At 33.1% G+C, this 19,498-nt stretch overlaps 2 protein-coding genes across 3 annotated transcripts; one reads left to right on the forward strand and one right to left on the reverse strand.

The window, feature by feature from the left end:
- The first annotated feature begins 612 nt into the window (after positions 1-612).
- Positions 613-6,798, forward strand: LOC107814214 (eukaryotic translation initiation factor NCBP-like). 2 transcript variants are annotated; one of them, XM_075247018.1, is made up of 7 exons: positions 613-1,382; positions 1,697-2,923; positions 4,402-4,497; positions 4,580-4,684; positions 4,800-4,877; positions 6,224-6,343; positions 6,433-6,749. In XM_075247018.1, the coding sequence occupies exons 2-7, from the start codon at positions 2,816-2,818 to the stop codon at positions 6,562-6,564; spliced, it is 639 nt and encodes a 212-aa protein (XP_075103119.1). In that variant the 5' UTR covers positions 613-1,382; positions 1,697-2,815; the 3' UTR covers positions 6,565-6,749. The 2 variants fall into 2 exon arrangements, with proteins under 2 accessions (XP_075103119.1, NP_001312848.1); NM_001325919.1 differs by lacking the exon at positions 613-1,382 and having other exon boundaries at positions 2,631-2,923; positions 6,433-6,798.
- A 4,509-nt stretch (positions 6,799-11,307) lies between these two features.
- LOC107814211 (ethylene-responsive transcription factor ERN1-like) lies at positions 11,308-12,201 on the reverse strand. Its single transcript, XM_016639576.2, has one exon. It carries the CDS (start codon positions 12,163-12,165, stop codon positions 11,308-11,310), a length of 858 nt encoding a protein of 285 aa, XP_016495062.1. The 5' UTR covers positions 12,166-12,201.
- Between the last annotated feature and the right edge of the window lie 7,297 nt (positions 12,202-19,498).

Genomic DNA, 19,498 nt, shown 5'->3' on the forward strand with positions numbered 1-19,498 from the left:
TCATATAGGTGGAAGCTTATCACTGTTTGAAAAATCAATAGGATGGACCACATATAAGGAGGCTAATCTATACCAGATATTTCTCTCAATTATTAATTGGATTAATTAATATATAGTCATTCTCATTACTTCAATAATGTCATTTCGGATAAACTTGAACCATGACGTGAATTAACTATAGATTTTCTTTATATTTGTGGCACATCCACTCGATATTCACTATTTGCTTAGATTTGAATTACCTTAGTTTTTCATAATTTTTCCTGTCACTTTTCAATATCTACTGCTTCCTTAAATTTGGATACCTTAGTTTCTCATAATTTTTGCCCACTTTATTAATAGTAGTTAAGCCATATCCTTTTTAATACAACTTTAGACTAAACTATGTTCTCAAAGTCCTTTTATTTCATCTCTCTTTTAGCTAATGTGATTCTCAGCCACGGTGTAACTGTAACTCCAATCTCTCTATCCACCAAAAAAAAAAGGACAATGCAAGATATTATTATTATTATTATTATTATTATTATTATTATTATTATTATTATTATTATTATTATTATTATTTTGATAAGGTTATTATTATTATTATTGTGGTGGTGTGTGAATTAATATAACATATTATTCATTTAAGGCTCTTCCAATTTCTTTAGCAATTGATGTGAATGGTTTTTTCATTCTTACTTATATGGGGTGGTAAAGGCCAACGTCATCCTATAGGCTCCAAATTCTACCTAATTGCTAGAAAGTTGAATATGAAATTAACAGCAGAAATGTAAACTCCAAACTCTAATGATGCAAAAGAGGAGTATTAACCTTAGATGATTATTCAATTTGATCAATTTATCACTCAATCACAGGCCGTTCTGTCATTTTCTGATTTTTGATTGTCTGATCACACTCAAAATTATGTATCTATTTATCGTATTTTTATCCCTGCTCGATAATTTTGTAGCAGGTTGTTTCAGACGTTTTCTAGGAAAAGAAGGAACCACTATAATAACCACTACGTGTGTTTCATTCTCTTCGATTGATTTTTATGAAGTCACACCAGGAACTAGTGTTTGCTATCGAGTTTACTTAGTAAAATTATTTTTCTTTGGTTTAAGACAAAAAAGTTACTAAACTATTTATTTGTTTCTCCAGAAGTCATACACCACCATAAAAACCAATTTTTATATTAAAAAAATAATAATTTAACCATCCTCAAATTGTATATATTTATCCCTTAATGCTATTACATAAGTACTTTCTTGGCTTAGCATTTTTATCATTTCAATTCTGAAGTACATCCACAATATTCAAGTAACTATGAATTAGATAAGAGAAATATTAATTAAGGAATTGAGATAAGTTTAACTTTAACCTAAATTTAAAAAAAATAAGTAGAATTTCACTCCTATTTTTCTTCTATAGATTTTAAATTTTTTATGTTAAATTAATTATTGAAACTCTAACTAACAGATACACTTGCGACATTTCCATGAGAATAATTTCGTATATATATTAGGCGAACAAAACTAATGGTTATCTAATTATTACACCTTTTTAAAGTACTTTAGTAGTTTTCATAATTATTTAGAGTATACTATATAGTTTTGAGTTTTTTCTAAAATAAAAAGATAAAGCACTAATAACTCATATGTTAATTTTAATTTTTAAAAGTAATGATGACTCTAATATATAGATATATGCTGAGGAGTAGAAAATATGTTCCAGAATAATTATTAGAGTGATGGAAAAATAATACTTACTAACAGTGTTGATATTAATTTAGATATGAAAAGAGATTTGTTTGACTACCAAAAAATAGATTAAACTTTTAAAACTTTTTACACTATCTTTATTATTTAAATAGATAAACTATCTTTATTATTATATTTTTAAAAATGACTCTATTTTTCAACGATAAGGTTTTGAACATCAAAAGAGTGCAGGAGTTGGTGGTTGAGCCTAGAGTTTCTACATATAAAAATAAATTTATATTTTCACGGTTGGATAAAATTATTTCTTTTTATTAAAAGAGGTTGTTTCAGTGGTTCTTATGCTTTTTATGGGTGTATATGACTTTTGAAAAAATAAATGAATAATTTCGTAATTTGTTTATTATAAAATAAAGAAAATTGACTTTGATAGGTAAAATTTATCAAGTTAAGTGACCATTCGAGGAATTAACTCTGCGTTACTATTTCTTTGTCTAACTTTCAACTTGTGCTTTTAGTCCTTGAAATATTGATAAACTATAATATTTACTTGTGATATCATATCTGATTAAGCGCATTTAATTTCTAATTAATTAAAATATGTATTTTTGGGGTCTTTAGTGAACCTTCACCAATTAACTAATTATTAACTATTAAACCGTTTAATTACTCATTTGTTATATTAAATTTATGTTGTTACTTCATATTTTAAGTGTATTATAGATTGAAAATTAATCGAAATCTAACATATTTCCTATGTAACATGACCAAAGACACATTTCAATAAACTGAAGGTTAAATAGGTGGGGGAAAAAAATGAAGGTTAAATATGCTTGGTCAATAGTACAAGGACCAAATAAAAATTTATCAGTTATAAAGGAATCAAAAGTGAAATTATCCCTAATGAAAAGAAAATGGTTTCTGTGGTCGGTACGGGTAGACCCGATTGAATGCGTGACTCGTCAATCATTTGGGCCAACCCGATTCGTTTCAAGGGAGCCGCAATCAATATACAATCGTCTTCATTTTTCATTCTGAAAAACTTCGCTCTTATCGAACACGGGAAACCGGCGAGTATACATATAGAGTCGTGACCGGAGATTCGCCGGAACTAAATGGAAGTGACAGCTGAGAAGAGAGAATCAGAATTTGCAGCCCATAAAGAATCTGAGGATCGCGAACGCGTCGCCGTTGACCTCAAAGCCGGCTTGCATCCTCTCAAGGTTTGCATTTTTCTCACTTTTTATTTTTATTTTTGTGCTATTTCCGCAAAATCTCTTGTATTTTATTTATTTTTAGGCTCATTAAGTTCAAATCTACACGTTGTTTTCCATAAGTTTTAGGTTTATCAAGTTTAAATTTATATGCTTTAATTCATACTCGTTTTGTTAGGATGTTTGATGCAATTTGTGGCTATTTCTCAAAAAAATATTTTCTATTGAAGAATTAACCCAAATAGCCTCTTATCCAACTATTTAAACTAAAAATAGCTAGTGGAGGTATAATATATGCATAATTTATGTATTATATGTGTATAATTGTGCGTAATCAATGTATAATCTATATATATGGCTAGAAAAAGTAAACAAAGAATATGGACAACTATTTGTGTAAAAATCCCTTTTTTAATTTAATTTTTTAGGTTCATCAAGGTAAAATTCTTATATGCTTTTGTTCATACTCGTTGTACTGTTAGGGCTCGTTTGGTACAAGGAAAAAAGGATAATTAATCCCGGAATTAAATTTGTGATGAGTTTATCCCACGTCTGGTTGGGATAAAATCGTAGTATAACTAATCCCGGGATTAGTTATCCTGGGATTGTAGTGCTAGGGAGGGTGGGATAACTAATTCCGGGATAACTAATCATGGGATAATTTGTTTCCCAACCAAACGACCCCTTGGGTTGTTGATTCAATGGCGCTGAACTCTATAATGTGTCATATTGAATAAATTTATTTAGAAACTTCTTGAACTAGAGAGAACTAAATACACAACATAATAACTACTAGTAAGCCGGTTCCTGTTAGAGAAAGGAAATGCAACATATGGTATAAACATTTGAATATGCCAGAGTCGTGCACAAATAAGTATATGAGCTTGGGTGATAAGGATTGGACATAGCGTTTCTGAGAGAATCTGCATCGAATCTCACCAATATACATAATATACTCCAGAATTTTGGTAAATATTATAGTTTCAGGAATTGGAAGTGGGACATGAGTACGAGGTAACAAACTTGAGGCATCAAGTGCCATACAAATAATGCTTACTTCCTGAAAGTCCATAGCATAATCTTGTAGGATCCAGTGATTCAAGATTCTTGCATTTCTTTCCCATTTGATTTATACCTACTTCTATTTTTTAGACAATCAACATCCACATCGATGTTCAAATTTTTGTGATGTCCCTCCAAATTTCTGCATTTCTTTTTCAGAAATAGCAATATGCTAATCGTTCCAAGTTCCAGTCAGGGCAGGAAGAGTTTAGAATTGCAGAAACGTCTAGGAGCATGCTCACACGATGACTAGGACATGCTTGCTTCCCCTCTCTTTATAAAAATTAATATGCTAGGGACATGTCTTATAACTCCATAAGCACAGTATTGTTTTCTAGCCATGTTTACTTTTCATCTTTTTCTTTCTTTTCCAGCTTTTATGAATTGTGCTTCTGGTACTCAGTTTGCTTCATTGTCATGATCAGCACAAGTTTGCTTTCTGGTACACTCGTCGGACACCTGGGGTTCGAACTCAAACATCGTACGAGGATAATATAAAGAAAATTGTTGATTTTAGTACTGTAAGTAAACTTATTTCTGGCCATTTTGTTTATTTGTTAATTGGACTGCCTTATCACTGTATTTTATGTTTGTTATGCATAGGTTGAAGGTTTTTGGGTTTGCTACTGCCACTTGGCTCGTCCATCAACATTGCCAAGCCCAACTGATTTGCATCTTTTCAAGGAGGGTATTCGTCCATTATGGGAGGTAAGGTTTGGTGCTCATGATAACTATTGCATTCCTTTGTTCTCAATTTTCTTTAAAAGTTTTTAACTATGTATCTCTTACCCAAGTTAATTTCCTGATTATATTGTTTATGAAGGATGCTGCTAACTGCAATGGTGGAAAGTGGATAATTCGTTTTAAAAAAGCTGTCTCAGGACGTTTTTGGGAGGACCTGGTAAGCGAGCTGTCTCAGTGATTCTTGGTTCTGTCAAGTGTCAACTTAACTAAACTTTATGGCTATCTCGTTTAATGCTGAAATAAAATCTTAAACTGAATTTACGGGTAGCCACGACAAAATTAAGTTCGTTTTCTTAAGCAGTTGGAGATCTTTTTGATTGTTTAAAATAGAGGAAATTTCTAGTCCGTTTTATGCAAAGATTGTTGAGATGCCCCTTCAGAAACAAGCTCACATAGATTTCCTGCCATACATGAGCGCGAGAAGCTAACAAGAGGGGGAATGAGGGATAGCATAGTGAAATTGACCCTTCATTTGCAACCATGACGGAGGGGGTTTCGTCCGGGGGGGTATGAAAGGCCACTTCTGATCCATGTGAGGGGTTAAAGGAGAAGGATCTACCATATCAAAAGGAAAAAAAAAAGAGTGAGGAGCAGTGCACCTGAAGCTGAAGTTACATTTCTAACCAGCCTTTAACATCATTATCCTCTAATCTGCTGGCCTAAAGGGTGTTTTGTTTCAATGATGTTCCTCATTTTTTGTCAATAATCACATAGCTGGCTTTTTCATGCTGTTTTGGATTCAAAGTGTCTAACCAAAAAGTTGAGAGTCAGTTTGAAGATATTCTCATCTCTTAGTTTATACATTTGCTCCTTGTGAATTTACTTTACAGATGTTGAAGGTAGGATTGAAGTTTTTGTTTTTGGATATTTAACGATCAACATTAATTTAGACTTTAGTCAATCAACTACTCCTCACTCCTGAATCAGTTTGGGTTGGCACTAATTTGGTAAATTTCAGTTGACAAGTTGAGCACTAATTTGGTACAACTCTTTTAAGATGTTTCGTCACGCTATTCTCATAATCATATTTGTTTCCAAGCTTTCCGATAGGGGGAATTATTATACTTTCTAGATCATTATTCCCTTTTGGAGCATAAGAGGATGATATTAAGAGCGCAGTCATCACTAGAGCAAATCTGAATGTTTTAACAAATTTTCCCTTCATCCTCAAAAAGGTGAAATTGCAAAATTTTAGCAACTATAGATGGATGGAAAAGATAGCAAGACGCTATTTTTTTCAATTAATATTTTATGGTGTGGTGCCCCAGGCCAAGACTGTAGTGCAACACCTAGGCGACACTTCAAGGCCCGAGTGTGAGTAGTAAGCCACTCTTATGGCCTCCCTCCTAAAGAATCGACGTAATATCATGTGGATGGATTGCGCACGTATCAGTGATTGAGTGCTGCTATTGTGAATCATACTCATAACGTCAGGCTCACTGATAAACTGGTAATGGTTGAATTCATTTGAACTTACAAAATTGTCATGGATTTCCTGTATAGGTTCTGGCTTTGGTAGGTGATCAACTCGATTATGGTGACAACATATGTGGTGCAGTTTTAAGCATCCGTTTCAATGAGGACATATTGAGTGTGTGGAATCGTAATGCATCAGATCAACAGGTAAGCTATATCTAACCCTTATTCCACACCCAGTTAGGTCCTTATAAAGCCAAAAAGTAAACATGCTCACATCACCTTGGTTTTTCTAGGCTGTGATGGCATTGAGAGATGCAATCAAACGACACCTGAAGCTTCCTAATGGCTATGTCATGGAATACAAAGCCCATGACGCTTCGTTGCGTGACAACTCATCATACCGCAATACTTGGATAAGAGGATAAAAGTAGCTAGTTTTTTTATTTCGCTGTTAAACCTTCAGAAGTGAGATTGCTTAGTTGTTTGGTTGGTATTTGGCCAAGTGGTAGTCATGACAAAAATGGTTAATCATGTAATGCAATCTAATAGCCATGGGGAAATCTCAGTTACCGACCTCTGACTCTTTAATACTATCCATCACTTTTTAAAAGTGTTTGCACTTACTTACTCTACTGAGAAATGAGTTATTCCCAGTTTTATGTTGGTAGCTACCACAAGCATACGGTAGCAGTATTAGCTGTTTCGTATATTACTTGTGCACGGGCTTGAAAATAAGCCTTTTGTTGCTCTTGCATGGTCCTCCATATCATGTGCTCGACAATTTCATTTCAGTTGTATCTGCTTGTGCCTTCATGTTAGCATGTCTGGGATTTAGCTTCATCTGTATCTCCCACCTGATCTCTTGCCAACTTTTAGAGATGGTGTTAAAGCTGTTTAAGGTAGAGATGAGCAGATAGGCAAATCCAAGACCAGAAACATTGTTAAACTAGTTGGCATTATCTTGATGTAATTCAGATTACTCCCACTATATAATCTGTCATTATAAAGTTGAATTCAGGTCAATTGCTATAATTACTAAGAGATCATATAGAGATGGGGCGAAGTTACTTAAGGATAAAAAGTCCAAGAGTTGTATCATGTGACAAGAGTTAAAAAAAAATTAGTGAATAACTAAGAGCCAAATTTTGGGTTGACCTGAAAAAAACTAATGCAGAAGGAGCCTTGAGGCATCATTGCAACAACAGTGCTTCTTTCTCGGCCATTGTCATATGATCATAGATTTTGGCATCCTTATCATGATCTTCCTTCACCGAATGAGGATCTTTTTTGTTTGTGGATGATCCATCTATATAATATTCCATTTTTCACAAGTGTCGATACTATAATCGTCCTATCAACATTATGATTATTCCATTTCATTTGACAGAAAAAAATATGCATAAAGAAACACTCAAAACAACACCAAAATATAACAGGTTTAATCATTTATCATATCATGTGTTATAAATAAAGAAAGGAAATAAAAATGTGAAAAGAGTACGAAACTTGAATAATTTCATTCATGTCTTTGAATATCATATACATGACTTTATATACAAGAAGAGGTTAGAAACAGAATCATCTAAATCCCATAAAATCTGGGATTATACAAAATAAAATAAAAAAAGAATCAGAATTTGATAGTCTAGATTACAACAATTATCTTTAAAATCTTAGAGGATCAGATCTTGATATGGAGAATATCTTCCTGGGAATCCTCTATCATTCAACACTCCCCCTCAAGCTGGTGAATGGGTATCTTCCATTCCTAACTTGCTTATCATGTCTTGAAACACATTGTTTGGTAGTCCTTTTGTCAAAACTGATCTTTTGTAGATACAAATGGCATACAGATGAGTCCACTATCTAATTTCTCCTTAATGAAGTATCTATTTACCTCAATATGTTTAGTGCGATCATATTGTACAAGATTATGAGCTATACTTATTGCTGATTTATTGTCACAATATAGTCTCATAGGTCCTTCCCATCTTATCTTCAAATTATCAAGGATTATCTTTAACCATAACAACTCACAAACTTCCATCGCCACAGATCTAAACTCAGATTCTGCACTTGATCTGGCCACAACATTTTATTTTTTACTTCTCCAAGTCACAAGATTTCCTCCTTAAAAAGTACAGTATCCAGAAGTTGACCTTCGATCCACTAATGAACCATCATAATCCGCACCAGTATAAGCCTCTAAAACCATGTCTCCTCCTCTTCAAAATAGTATTCCTTTTTCCGGACTTCCTTTAAGATATTGTAGAATCCTGTTGGCCGCTTGGAGATGCATTTCTCTAGGCTCATGCATAAATTGGCTAATGACACTTATAACAAAAGCAATGTCTGGCCTTGTATGGGACAAGTAGATCAATTTCCCTACAAGCCTTTGATACGAGCCTTTATCTACCACAGAATCTTCTGGAGCATTGCACAACCCATGATTATATTCAATTGGTGTGGCCACTGGTTTACACCCTAATTTCCATGTTTCTTTCAGCAAATCAAGCACATATTTTTGTTGGGAAATAAAGATTCCTTGTTTAGAATGTGCTACTTTAATTCCCAAAAAATACTTTAATTTTTCAAGCTCCTTGATATCAAATTCTTTGAGTAAATAATTCTTCAAATTGTGTATGATATCATCTACATAGACTAGTAGAGCAGTTACTAGTCTTTCAAACCTTTGTAAATCTTTCAAACTATGCACAGGGTGATTGCTTTAGTCTGTAGAGTGCCTTTTTCAGTCTACATACCATTCCCTTCTTGCTTTCAAAACCAGGTGGTACCTCCATATAGATCTCCTCATCTAAATCTCTATGTAGAAAAATATTTTTAACATGAAATTGTTGTAGGTTTCAATTAAAAATCGCAGCCAATGACAATAAGATCCTCATTGTGTTCATTTTTGCCACGGGGAAAAAAGTCTCCAAATAATCAATTACATAGGTATGTGTCCAACCCTTTGCTACCAAACGTGTTTTAAATCTTTCTATAGACCCATCTAACTTGTATTTTACGGTAAACACCCATCTACACCCTACCGGCTTTTTCCCTTTTGATAATTCCACCATTTCTCAAGTTTTATTCTTCTGCAATGCTTCAATTTCTACCTTCATAGTTTCTTCCCACTCTTTGTTACCTAATGCTTCAGACAAATTTTTTGGAACATGAATTGTGTGAAGGTTACTAAGAAAAGCTTTATGGCTTGGGGATAGGTTTTGATATTTCAAGGAAAGGCACAAAGGGTGTTGTACATGTGCAGGTTCTGGTTCCTTTTCTAAGTTCAATGGGAAGGTCAAGGTCATTTGGTTGGTTATTTTTTTTTTCATGATCAGTTTGGTTTGGTGTTTGTGATGGTTCAACTGGTTTAGGATAGGTATTAGGAGCAGTAACATGAGCAGATAATTGTGGTTAAGTAGTTTGATCAGTTAGCTTCTTTCTTCTGGAATAAATCTGCAATGGTGGATTACTTTCTTGAATTCCTTTATCTATATCAAGATTAGATAAAGGAATTCAAGAAAGAACAACCCATTTACCCTTGTGCTAACCCATTTATAATTAAGTCGATGCTAATAATATATTGGCTAATACTACTAGAAATCCGGTAAAAACCGACCAAAAAAATTGATCAAAGTTGGTCGGTAATGACCAATAACCGACCAAAACGCGACCATTTACATGTGGACGGTATTTTAGGGGTCGGAAAGGAATACCGACCAACTTTGGTCGGTCAATTAAATTCAAAAAATAAATATTGCAAAAAAAAAAATTGACCAAAGTTGGTCGGTATTTTAATTATTTAATCAAAAGATTTACCATCTGGGAATCGAATCGAGGTCTGTATTGTGGCAGGATACTATTCTACCACTAGACCATTGGTGCATTTTGTTTTAAGACTGTCTTTTATTTGATTTATACTCTTTAATTGTATTTTCGCACGAAAATAACCGACCAAAGTTGGTCGATTTTATTAAAAAGTAAAATTACCGACCAAAGTTGGTCGATTTTTTTAAATGACCGGCCGAATTAACCGACCAACTTTGGTCTGTTTTTTGGTCGGTTTTTTGACCGACGAAAGTTGGTTGGTCGACCTTGGTCGATTTTTGCCGAATTTCTAGTCTTCCTAGAAAAGAAAGAACAACTCAAATAGAAAACGTTGTGAATTATACTTATTTTTACCGGTAGGTGCATCTCTGCAAAAATTAGCAAAACGCGACCAGCTACACTTTACGCTATGGGAAGATTAATATACCTTTAGTGCATGGTTTCTTTCTAGTTTTTATTTAATTAATTTTTGGTGAGCTTCACTAAAGCTAAAAAACAAGCGGTCATCTCCCAATGATCTCCAATATTCATGTGTTACTGAACGTCTGAATCAATTATGCACATTCAATAAAGTCAGCAGGTAGTTTGAGTTTAATTGTACACTGAACTCTTATCATTACTTCAAATTCGATAAAGGATTCTTTTATTTGTGAACGGAGTTAATTTCTTCTTCATTTTTTAGTATAGGTATAAATTAAATCTATGAAAGAAAAATAAAACGAAGTACTAACTGCTGGGAGAGTCATTTTATCGTTTTTAAGTGGAACTTCTTGTGTCATAATAATGCACGAAACAGCGCTTTCAAAAGATAAATTGGTAGAAGTGATATTTTAATTTACTAATAAAATTATTAAGTACCATACTAGATGTCAACAAATCAGAGTGGCGCAGCGGAAGCGTGGTGGGCCCATAACCCACAGGTCCCAGGATCGAAACCTGGCTCTGATAAACTGTGAAAAGAGTAGCTTCCACGCCCTTTCTTTTTCTGCTTTTTCCTCCTTTTAAAACTTTATCTACACTGTCTCTAATTCTCATAAGTTAATAATCCCAGAGATTACTGTTCATACGCCACGTATAGTTAGTCATTCTCATCCTTGTAATTTGCAACATACATTCAGGATATTAAAAACAACATTTTTAATTCAAAAACGATTAATTGCACCAATATCAAGAACTGCTTATGTACATATTTTGCTCAATCTATGACTGACTGCCAAAGTAAGAAAACAGATCTCTCTCTCTCGCTCAATTTCAGAGTGGAGAGAGTCCAAAAATGAAAATAAAATAAAATAGGAAGACAAAAGATAAATGGTAATTAGAGACTCTTTGAAACATTACCAATAATTTGAAAGGGGTTGATCCCAAAGAGACTCATAAGAATGATAGACAACTTCCATGTAATCTTGAACACCATTCACTGCATAAAGTGATGCTGATATCTGCCTTTCCACTTTCATTCTCTCAAATTCTGTAAACCCCATCTCAGCTGAAACCACATTCTTGGGAATATCCAACAATTCTTGTGCAAATTCAAAACCTTCCTCAAAACCCCATGATATTTCAGGCTGTAAAGATGAAAAATAAGAACTTGAGAAAGAAGAATATGCTGATGTGCCCATGTCAATATCAGGTATGTATGTGTTATGAAACAGTTGACTTTCATCTTTGATTTCCTGATCACAAGAAAGTACTGTTTCATAATCAGCTGTTGTTGCATGTTCACTAGAAATTGAATCCTCACAATTGCTAATTGGACTAAAACTACTGCTGTTGTTTAAACTAGTCACATTACTAGTACTTTGAACAGAGTTACTACTTATAAAATCAGCACTATATTCCAGGCTACTCTTTTTTGCAATTTTCTTGCTATTGAGAAGATTTCTAATCCGGGAAGCAAGAGGTGAATCTTGAGAAACATGAGTAACAAAGTTCGTTCGAGTGTTTGATCCACGAAGAAGAACAGCAGCTTGATCGTAAGCACGAGCAGCTTCCTCTGCAGTTTCATAAGTTCCAAGCCACATTCTTATTTCCTTTGTTGTGTCTTTAATTTCAGCTATCCATTTTCCTGAAGGTCTTTGTCTCACACCTACAAAGTTGTTACAGCTTTTGCTTCTTCTTTTCCCCTTGAGTTTGGCTACTTTGTTCATTGAAATTGCTTTTGTTTGCTGCTGTTTTTGGAAGTTAATTTCCATTGTAACAAATCTTGGGCAAAAAAGAACGAGCTCTTAGTCTTAGTTTGTAGTGGAGAAAGTTGTTGTTTACATGTTTTTGTTGCTGTTATTGTGGGGCTATATATAATATGTGAAGGAATGAGATACCTATTACTAATTGATAAGTTGCGCTCCTGTTTCATATTTTGTTATTTTCATGTATTTTTTTTTGTCTCCCGTCCAGTGTTCAGTACCTGCAATATTTGCCATTGGACTCCAGCTTATCGGGATTAGTACCGCATAAGGGATTAAAAAGGGTAGCATTCTCTACCAGGATTTCTCTCATTCTCAGTGTTAGAACCAGAGCCAAAATTTGAAGTTTATGGGTTCAGAATTATAATCCTTTTAAGTTATTGTACAAATTCTAAATTAATGATTTATATATATTCAATGGATTTGTTAAGACAAATACAAGATTCAGACCAAAGTTGATTCGACCGAATCCACAACCGTAAGGCTAGCTCTGTCCCTGGTAGGAACACAATATCTTTTATTAAGGGTAGAAAATTTCTATCTATATAACTCTCGGTAGTGTTGCTTTCTTGTGTTTGTTTGTTGTAGTAGATGATAGTCTTATTCTTTTCCTATTCAAATGGAAAAAATGTTTTTAATATTAAAAGATGGCTGCTAATACTTGTTCTAATTCGTGTGCGCTGCTCTTGTTTCATCACCAGACAAGTCAACCTATTTCCTTTAAATAAATTCCAAGATTCCATAAATCCTCTAGGCAAATAACGCCAAATGTGCACTTTTTACTGAAACCATAATCTATTCAAATTTGAAAATTGATGATAAAGACAAGAAGGTTGCTAATCTGAAGAGTGGAAATTTATGATAAGAGATTCGTACGCCCACTACCCACAGGAAAAAAAAAGAAAAAAGAAGAGGACATAATGATCTAAATTCTTCAACAAAATAATTGCACTCAACCTCAAATTAATCCACGAATTACAGAGAATATAAAATAACACGGAAAACCAAATTAACTACACAAATTCAGTTTGTATTATTATCACCACTCAGTATAAGGAAAATAAAAGGGTTTTAACATTTTAGGTAATTACTCCTAGTTAGTTCATGGAAATGGTGGACTAACAAGTACGCTACGGATAAGGATATTATAATTAATTAATTGGTAGTTTAAATTAATTAAGAGATAATGACGGAACAGAATTGAAAAATGTTATCGTGGAACTTAATTGGAATTCCCCTTTTAACACATTCCAAGATTCCATCAATCCTTTTGCCAAAAACGACAAATTCGCACTTTTACTTGGCAATCCTACTATATTACAATTTAATAAAGTGGATGATAAGACACGAATATTGCTAATAGCAAGACCCGTTATTGATGATAAGTAGATGCCAATTAATCTATTTGGTAACTCAGTTGGACTTAATAAAACTAACTTAGTTAGGGGCGAATCTAGTACAAAAGTTACGGCTTCACGTAAATCTAGTAATTTTTGCGTGGATCTTATATTAGTACTAATTTTTTTTTATTAAAGTATTAGAATATTTAGCTTGAAATAAATTTCGTTGGTCCAATTATCATGTTTATTAACTTGAGATCATTATAGAAACGTAAGTTTAAAATTCTGGATCTACATCTAAACTTAATTCATGACTTTTCTCCTCATGTGCCTTAATCTAAGGTCAAAATAGGAGAAAAAGAAAGTGGCTAAGGGTATTATGGGATCCTGCCAACGTTAACTTGAGGTTTTCTAGATAATCTAAATAAAAAAGGTTTCAAGATTTAGTTGAATTAAAGAAAATTCTTTTTTTCTTATTACTTTTTGGTGGGGATGGTAGGGGTCGGATTAAAATTAATTCATTATTAGTTTAAATTAACTGAGAGATAGTGATGGAACTAAATTAGAGACTATATTCGTGCACGTTAATTCTCTTTTTGTTACATTCAAAGATTCCATTAATTCTTTTGCCATAAACGTCAAATTTACACTTTTTGTTTGGATCATAATCTACTAGTATAATCTTAAAAGTGGGTGATAAAAACAAGAGGCTGTTTTATTTATTTTAAAGACATAAAGTAATAGAAATTACTCTCTCCGTTCATTTTTACTTGTCCACTATTTATTTTGCACACTCATTAAGAAATAATAAATAAAGTACATAATTTATCATGATACTCATATTAATTGGTGTATAGTCTTAATGAATTTGAAAAATGATTTAGAATGAGTAATTAATGCTACGAGTAAAATAGGAAAAATAAATATTTTTCTCTTGATATTCAAAAGTGGACAAGTAAAAATGAAAATTTATTTTTGAAACGGTGGACAAGTATTTTTCGTGAAAATCTGTTTGTTTATTGCTTTAAGGTATTTTTCGTGAAGCGCTATTCTGGAAATATTCATAAATTTTTAAGAACACTGCAACTAAACTACGTTTCTGGTCACATAATTTCCTTTCAATAAATGTTCGTGAAAGCTTTTGTAAAAATCATGCAAACTATTATCCATCAATTCCCCTCAGTTTGAAGACTATTTGGCCTTTTCTCTCAATATTATGAGAGTATGTCCTTTTCCTGTAGAAAAATCATTTGGCCAGGACGGCATTTTGTCCCTTTTTTTTTTTTTTTTTTTTTTAGGGTTCACCTCAAAACTCAAGGATTAAAGTGGAATATTCTATGAATTATTCTCTTATCTTCATTAGCTTATGCTAATAATTTAAAAGAGAAGATTAAACATCTTTTTCAAGTGTTGTCACTCCAAGATTTTTAATTTAGTTGACCCTATAATTGTACAAGATTAGTTGAACCAATGGGTGTCTTTGGCTCCAAAAAAATTGCACTGACGCCCTATTTGGTCGCCCCCATTTAATCTATACCTATTTTTTAGAAAAATTTTAACTTGTACCCACGTTTTAAACAATTTCAGGCCTCCTCCTCCTCCTTCTTCTTGGGATGACAGTGATTTTATATGGTGTTTGTGAACATATTTTAAGGTAGTTTATGATGTTTTACCGTGGTAAATTGTTATGATGCTTTATTTTTACTATTGTTTAGGGTTTCTTCTTCTCCTTTTTCTTAATTGCAAAATGGGTTCATTAGATTTATTGTTTTGACAAATTGATGATTAGGGTTTGTTCTTGTTGATATTTGGAGGCTATATTTCAAATTTGAGCTCATTTGGAGTAGATTTAGGTATTAAATTATATATTTGATTGTTATAATTCGAAGAATAAATTTCTGTTTCTGGGCAATTTGCACTTCAAGCCTATTTGGCCTTAAGTGCATGAAAACGTTGGTTGCACTTAAGACCTTTTTGCCTTAAGTGTATCCGAAGTGCAATTTTTCAATTCAGACTTATTAGCCTTAAGTATAGCAAAACGTTTGTTGCACTTCAAACCTTTTGGCCTTAAGTGCATCTGAAGTGCAATTTTTTACTTCAGACTTATTGGCCTTAAATGCATGAAACCATTGGTTATACTTCAGACCTATTTGGTCTTAAGTGCATCTGAAGTGCAATTTTTTACTTTAGACTTATTGGCCTTAAGTGTAGCAAAACGTTTGTTGCACTTCAGACATTTTGGCTTTAAGTGCATCTGATGTGCAATTTTTCACTTCAGACTTATTGGCCTTAAGTGTAGACAAACGTTTGTTGCACTTCCGACCTTTTGGCCTTAAGTGCATCTGAAGTGTAATTTTTCACTTCAAACTTATTGCCCTTAAATGCATGAAACTATTGGTTATATTTCAGACCTATTTGGCCTTAAGTGCATCCGAAGTGTAATTTTTCACTTCACACTTATTGGCCTTAAGTGAAGGAAACGTTTGTTGCACTTCAGACTTTTGACCTTAAGTGCATCTGAAGTGTAATTTTTTCACTTCAGACTAATTTTTTTTAACTTCAGACCCGATAAGTCTGAAGTTGATCGTAAATTGGGTACGCTTGCAAACATTTTTATAAAGTGTGTATAGATTCAATTGTGACCCCAAAATCGGGTATAAATGTAAAAGCGCCCTATAGCTCTTGAGCACATCAGGACCTAATTTTGAAAATTCCCTTTTAAAAATTTTATTCTTGGTATTTTTGTTAGATCTAATCTTGTTATTCGTCACTTATTAGACGCCAATGGCTCCAAGGTTAGTTATTACCTTTTCTTCCTCTTTCTCCTGATAACCCTTTCTGAACCTCCTTTCTAACTAAACGCCTTTTTTGTACATCCGAAAAAGAAATATGTATGTAGCATGTACACGATACATACAACAACAACAATCCAGTAAAATTCTATTAATGGGATCTGGGGAGGGTAGTGTATACGCAGACCTTACCCCTACCCCGAAGGAGTAGAGAGGCTGTTTCCGAAAGATCCTCGGCTCAAAAAAACAAAAAGATAAAAGGAGACAATGTTAGTAACATCACAGCAATCATAGAAAAAATAAGAACACCATGAAATCCCGAAGAAAGATGCAAAGCAAAGAGAGACAATATTAATATCACCACAATAATTATAAGAAAAATAAGAACACCATGAAATCCAGAAGAAAGATATAAAGCAAAAGCGATAGCTAGTAAATAGAACCTGCACTGAAAAGCGAAATAGTAAGACACAACATTGCCACTGCTTATCTAATTGCCATGAAATACATAGTATTTGCGATATTGTATTGATTTGTATTCTTTTAGATAACATCAAATGGAATTCATTTTTTTCCTTTTTAAATCGTGCAACAATATTGCGATCTTAGGGGAGCATTTCAATGTACACAAAAAAAAAAAAAACCTTAAAAGCTAACTTCTTCTTTTCTACATACAACTTTTGTCTATTTATTTCTTCAAGAATAAAATATTAAACTGGATCACTTTTGTGGTGTTGTATCATATGCATTACTTCTATTCCTTTGTTTTCTGCAATATTTTTGTTTTAGTTCTCAATGCCAAAAGAGAACGTTAGTACCATCCATTGTACTCAGTAAGTCTCAACGATAGGGGATGAAACTTTAATAAAATATACATTACGAGCAAAGATTCTAAATGCATGAAAAACATAAAGCTTATAAGAACAATTCTAAAATAATTGCATAATAGCAGTTTATTAATATTCTAAAAGAAATTCTTTTTTTTTCTTTCTTATAAAAAAAATACTTCACTTTATACTTCGGGAGTTCCAACTATCCTGACCTATTTCTGTCTTAGTCACCGTGTGATCGGCACGGGTTCGATCCCAACCTGATCGAATAGGCCCAATCCACGAGGTGCCACTCGCTTCATGGTTCTCAACGCCCATGTATCATACCTTAGCCTGGCTAAGTAAATTCTCAGCAACGAGACCCTCGGCTCGTGTGCTCCCTACTTTGGCACAAGTAGTTTCAGGAAGTAAACGCCTTGATCAGGACCCTCGGCCTGGACGATGACCCCTTCTCAGAATAAAAGATACTCCCAAAAAAATTTTCTTTCTAAAACTTCTTCTTGTGACTTTTCAAGTCTAAATCTTTTCTGGAACATCCTATACATACTCATACTGGTATCCTTAAATGTAAAGTATGGCATAAGAATGAAATAAACATTCAAAAGTATTTCTAAAGATTCTTGCTTCTTCATAAATTTTCAACATGAAAATGGCATATAAGAATAACAAAAACAAATCTAAAAATTTATGCACATATATCATAATAAATCATCTAAATTTTTGCTCGGACAATTCTAAGTTAATAGGTACTCACTCGCTCCAATTAAGTAGATATAAACTCTTTTAAGCAATTTATCAAACACCTTGTATGTGTGCTTTAGTGAGTTAGACTACTTTAGTAAAGGGCTATATCAACTCACCTCAAAACTTCTCGAGCCAATACGTAGGCCCCAGTCCAATTAACACTAGTCAAACAATCGATTCTACAACCACCAGTGCATTTTAATCAATTTTAAAGTTTCTCACCTAAACATGAAATTTACTGTTGATACAGAGAAAGAAGGGAATTAACTATTCAATTCTTATCTATTACCACTGTAGGATAATTGACAATAGAGAATTTTATATACCTAAGTCCAAGAATTAGTGATTTGTAAAGAACCTTAGAATTCTTTTTTGTTGCCTGCGTGCCTTGCGTTTGACTGCGTAAACAGAACAATGTTCTGTTTCTACTTAATCTTTTGCATTCCACCGCATTTTATGGGCTAAGGCACGTGCTTCCTTATTTTTTTTTTGCTTTCCCCTTTTTTTTTTTTGGTTTTGACTTAACTAGTATTTAATTATAACTACATTTAATAATTAATAATATTAAAATTATTAATATTCCCCTAATTGTATATCCAATTATTTATAAATAGAGAAGTAACTCAAAAGTCAATCACAACGGTTTAAATTCATAATAGAAGTATAATTTAAGATTAAAAGAAAAAAATTAAATTCTATATTTAGCATGTGTTGAAACTTTTATAGATTTGAGGAGTGTTACAATCTTCTCTCCTTAAAAACATTTGTCTTGAATGTTGCTAGCACTACTCACTTGAACTTCTTAAGTTTTCTTAGCGCTACTCGCTTTCCCAAGGGACTCAAAATTTTGGGTAACTCCCTAAAATTTCAAAAATTTCGGCAGAGTCTCCCCTGTAAATTGAACTATCCAAAAAAAAAAATATCCATGTCACCAATACCACAACTACACCAACAACAACTAAATATACCATAACAGGCCATTCATAGGCACCATACACAACTCATAGACTAATTACTCACACTCCGGTAAGGAGATACCATAATAACCGACCAAAATCTAAAGCACAATACTTAAGCAACAAGTAAATAACTTTAATGCATTAAATGTACTCTGGCATTGTACTAAATTATTTAATAACTAAATATACTCTCACAGAAACTAAATTACTTCAACAACAAAGTGTAATCTAGCAAGGACATAAATACATGCTAACTTGTATTTAATAAATGAAATATAAATGTCAAGCCAAACCTAGGTTCACATACCTTGTTCTTCAAATAAATAAGGATACTTCTTATTCATATCTTCCTCGACCTCCCACGTAGCCTCTTTTGAATCATGATTACTCCACAAAACTTTTACCGATCCTATATCTTTTGTTCTCAACTTTCTTACTTGCCTATCGAGAATTTCTATAGGTACCTCTTCATAAGTCAAGCCTTCTTTAATTTCTATGGTGTTGGCAGGTATTATATGTGACTCATCATGAATATATTTTCTAAGTATAGACACATGAAAGACAGGATGGATAGAGGAAAACTCAACAGGTAACGCTAGCTCATAAGCCACGTTTTCCTTCTTTTCTATAATCTCATAAGGTCCGATAAATCTAGGACTAAGTTTCCCTTTCTTACC

Source organism: Nicotiana tabacum, chromosome 24 (assembly GCF_000715075.1).
Source record: "Nicotiana tabacum cultivar K326 chromosome 24, ASM71507v2, whole genome shotgun sequence".
Lineage (NCBI taxonomy): Eukaryota > Viridiplantae > Streptophyta > Magnoliopsida > Solanales > Solanaceae > Nicotiana > Nicotiana tabacum.

Bases quoted from the DNA above. Each gene is read 5' to 3' on its own strand.
- LOC107814211 (XM_016639576.2), bottom strand. From the start codon at position 12,165: ATGGAAATTAACTTCCAAAAACAGCAGCAAACAAAAGCAATTTCAATG.
- LOC107814214 (XM_075247018.1), top strand. From the start codon at position 2,816: ATGGAAGTGACAGCTGAGAAGAGAGAATCAGAATTTGCAGCCCATAAA. The intron at 4,498-4,579 runs GTAAGTAAACTT...TGTTATGCATAG, and splicing joins AAATTGTTGATTTTAGTACT to GTTGAAGGTTTTTGGGTTTG. The intron at 4,685-4,799 runs GTAAGGTTTGGT...TTGTTTATGAAG, and splicing joins GTATTCGTCCATTATGGGAG to GATGCTGCTAACTGCAATGG.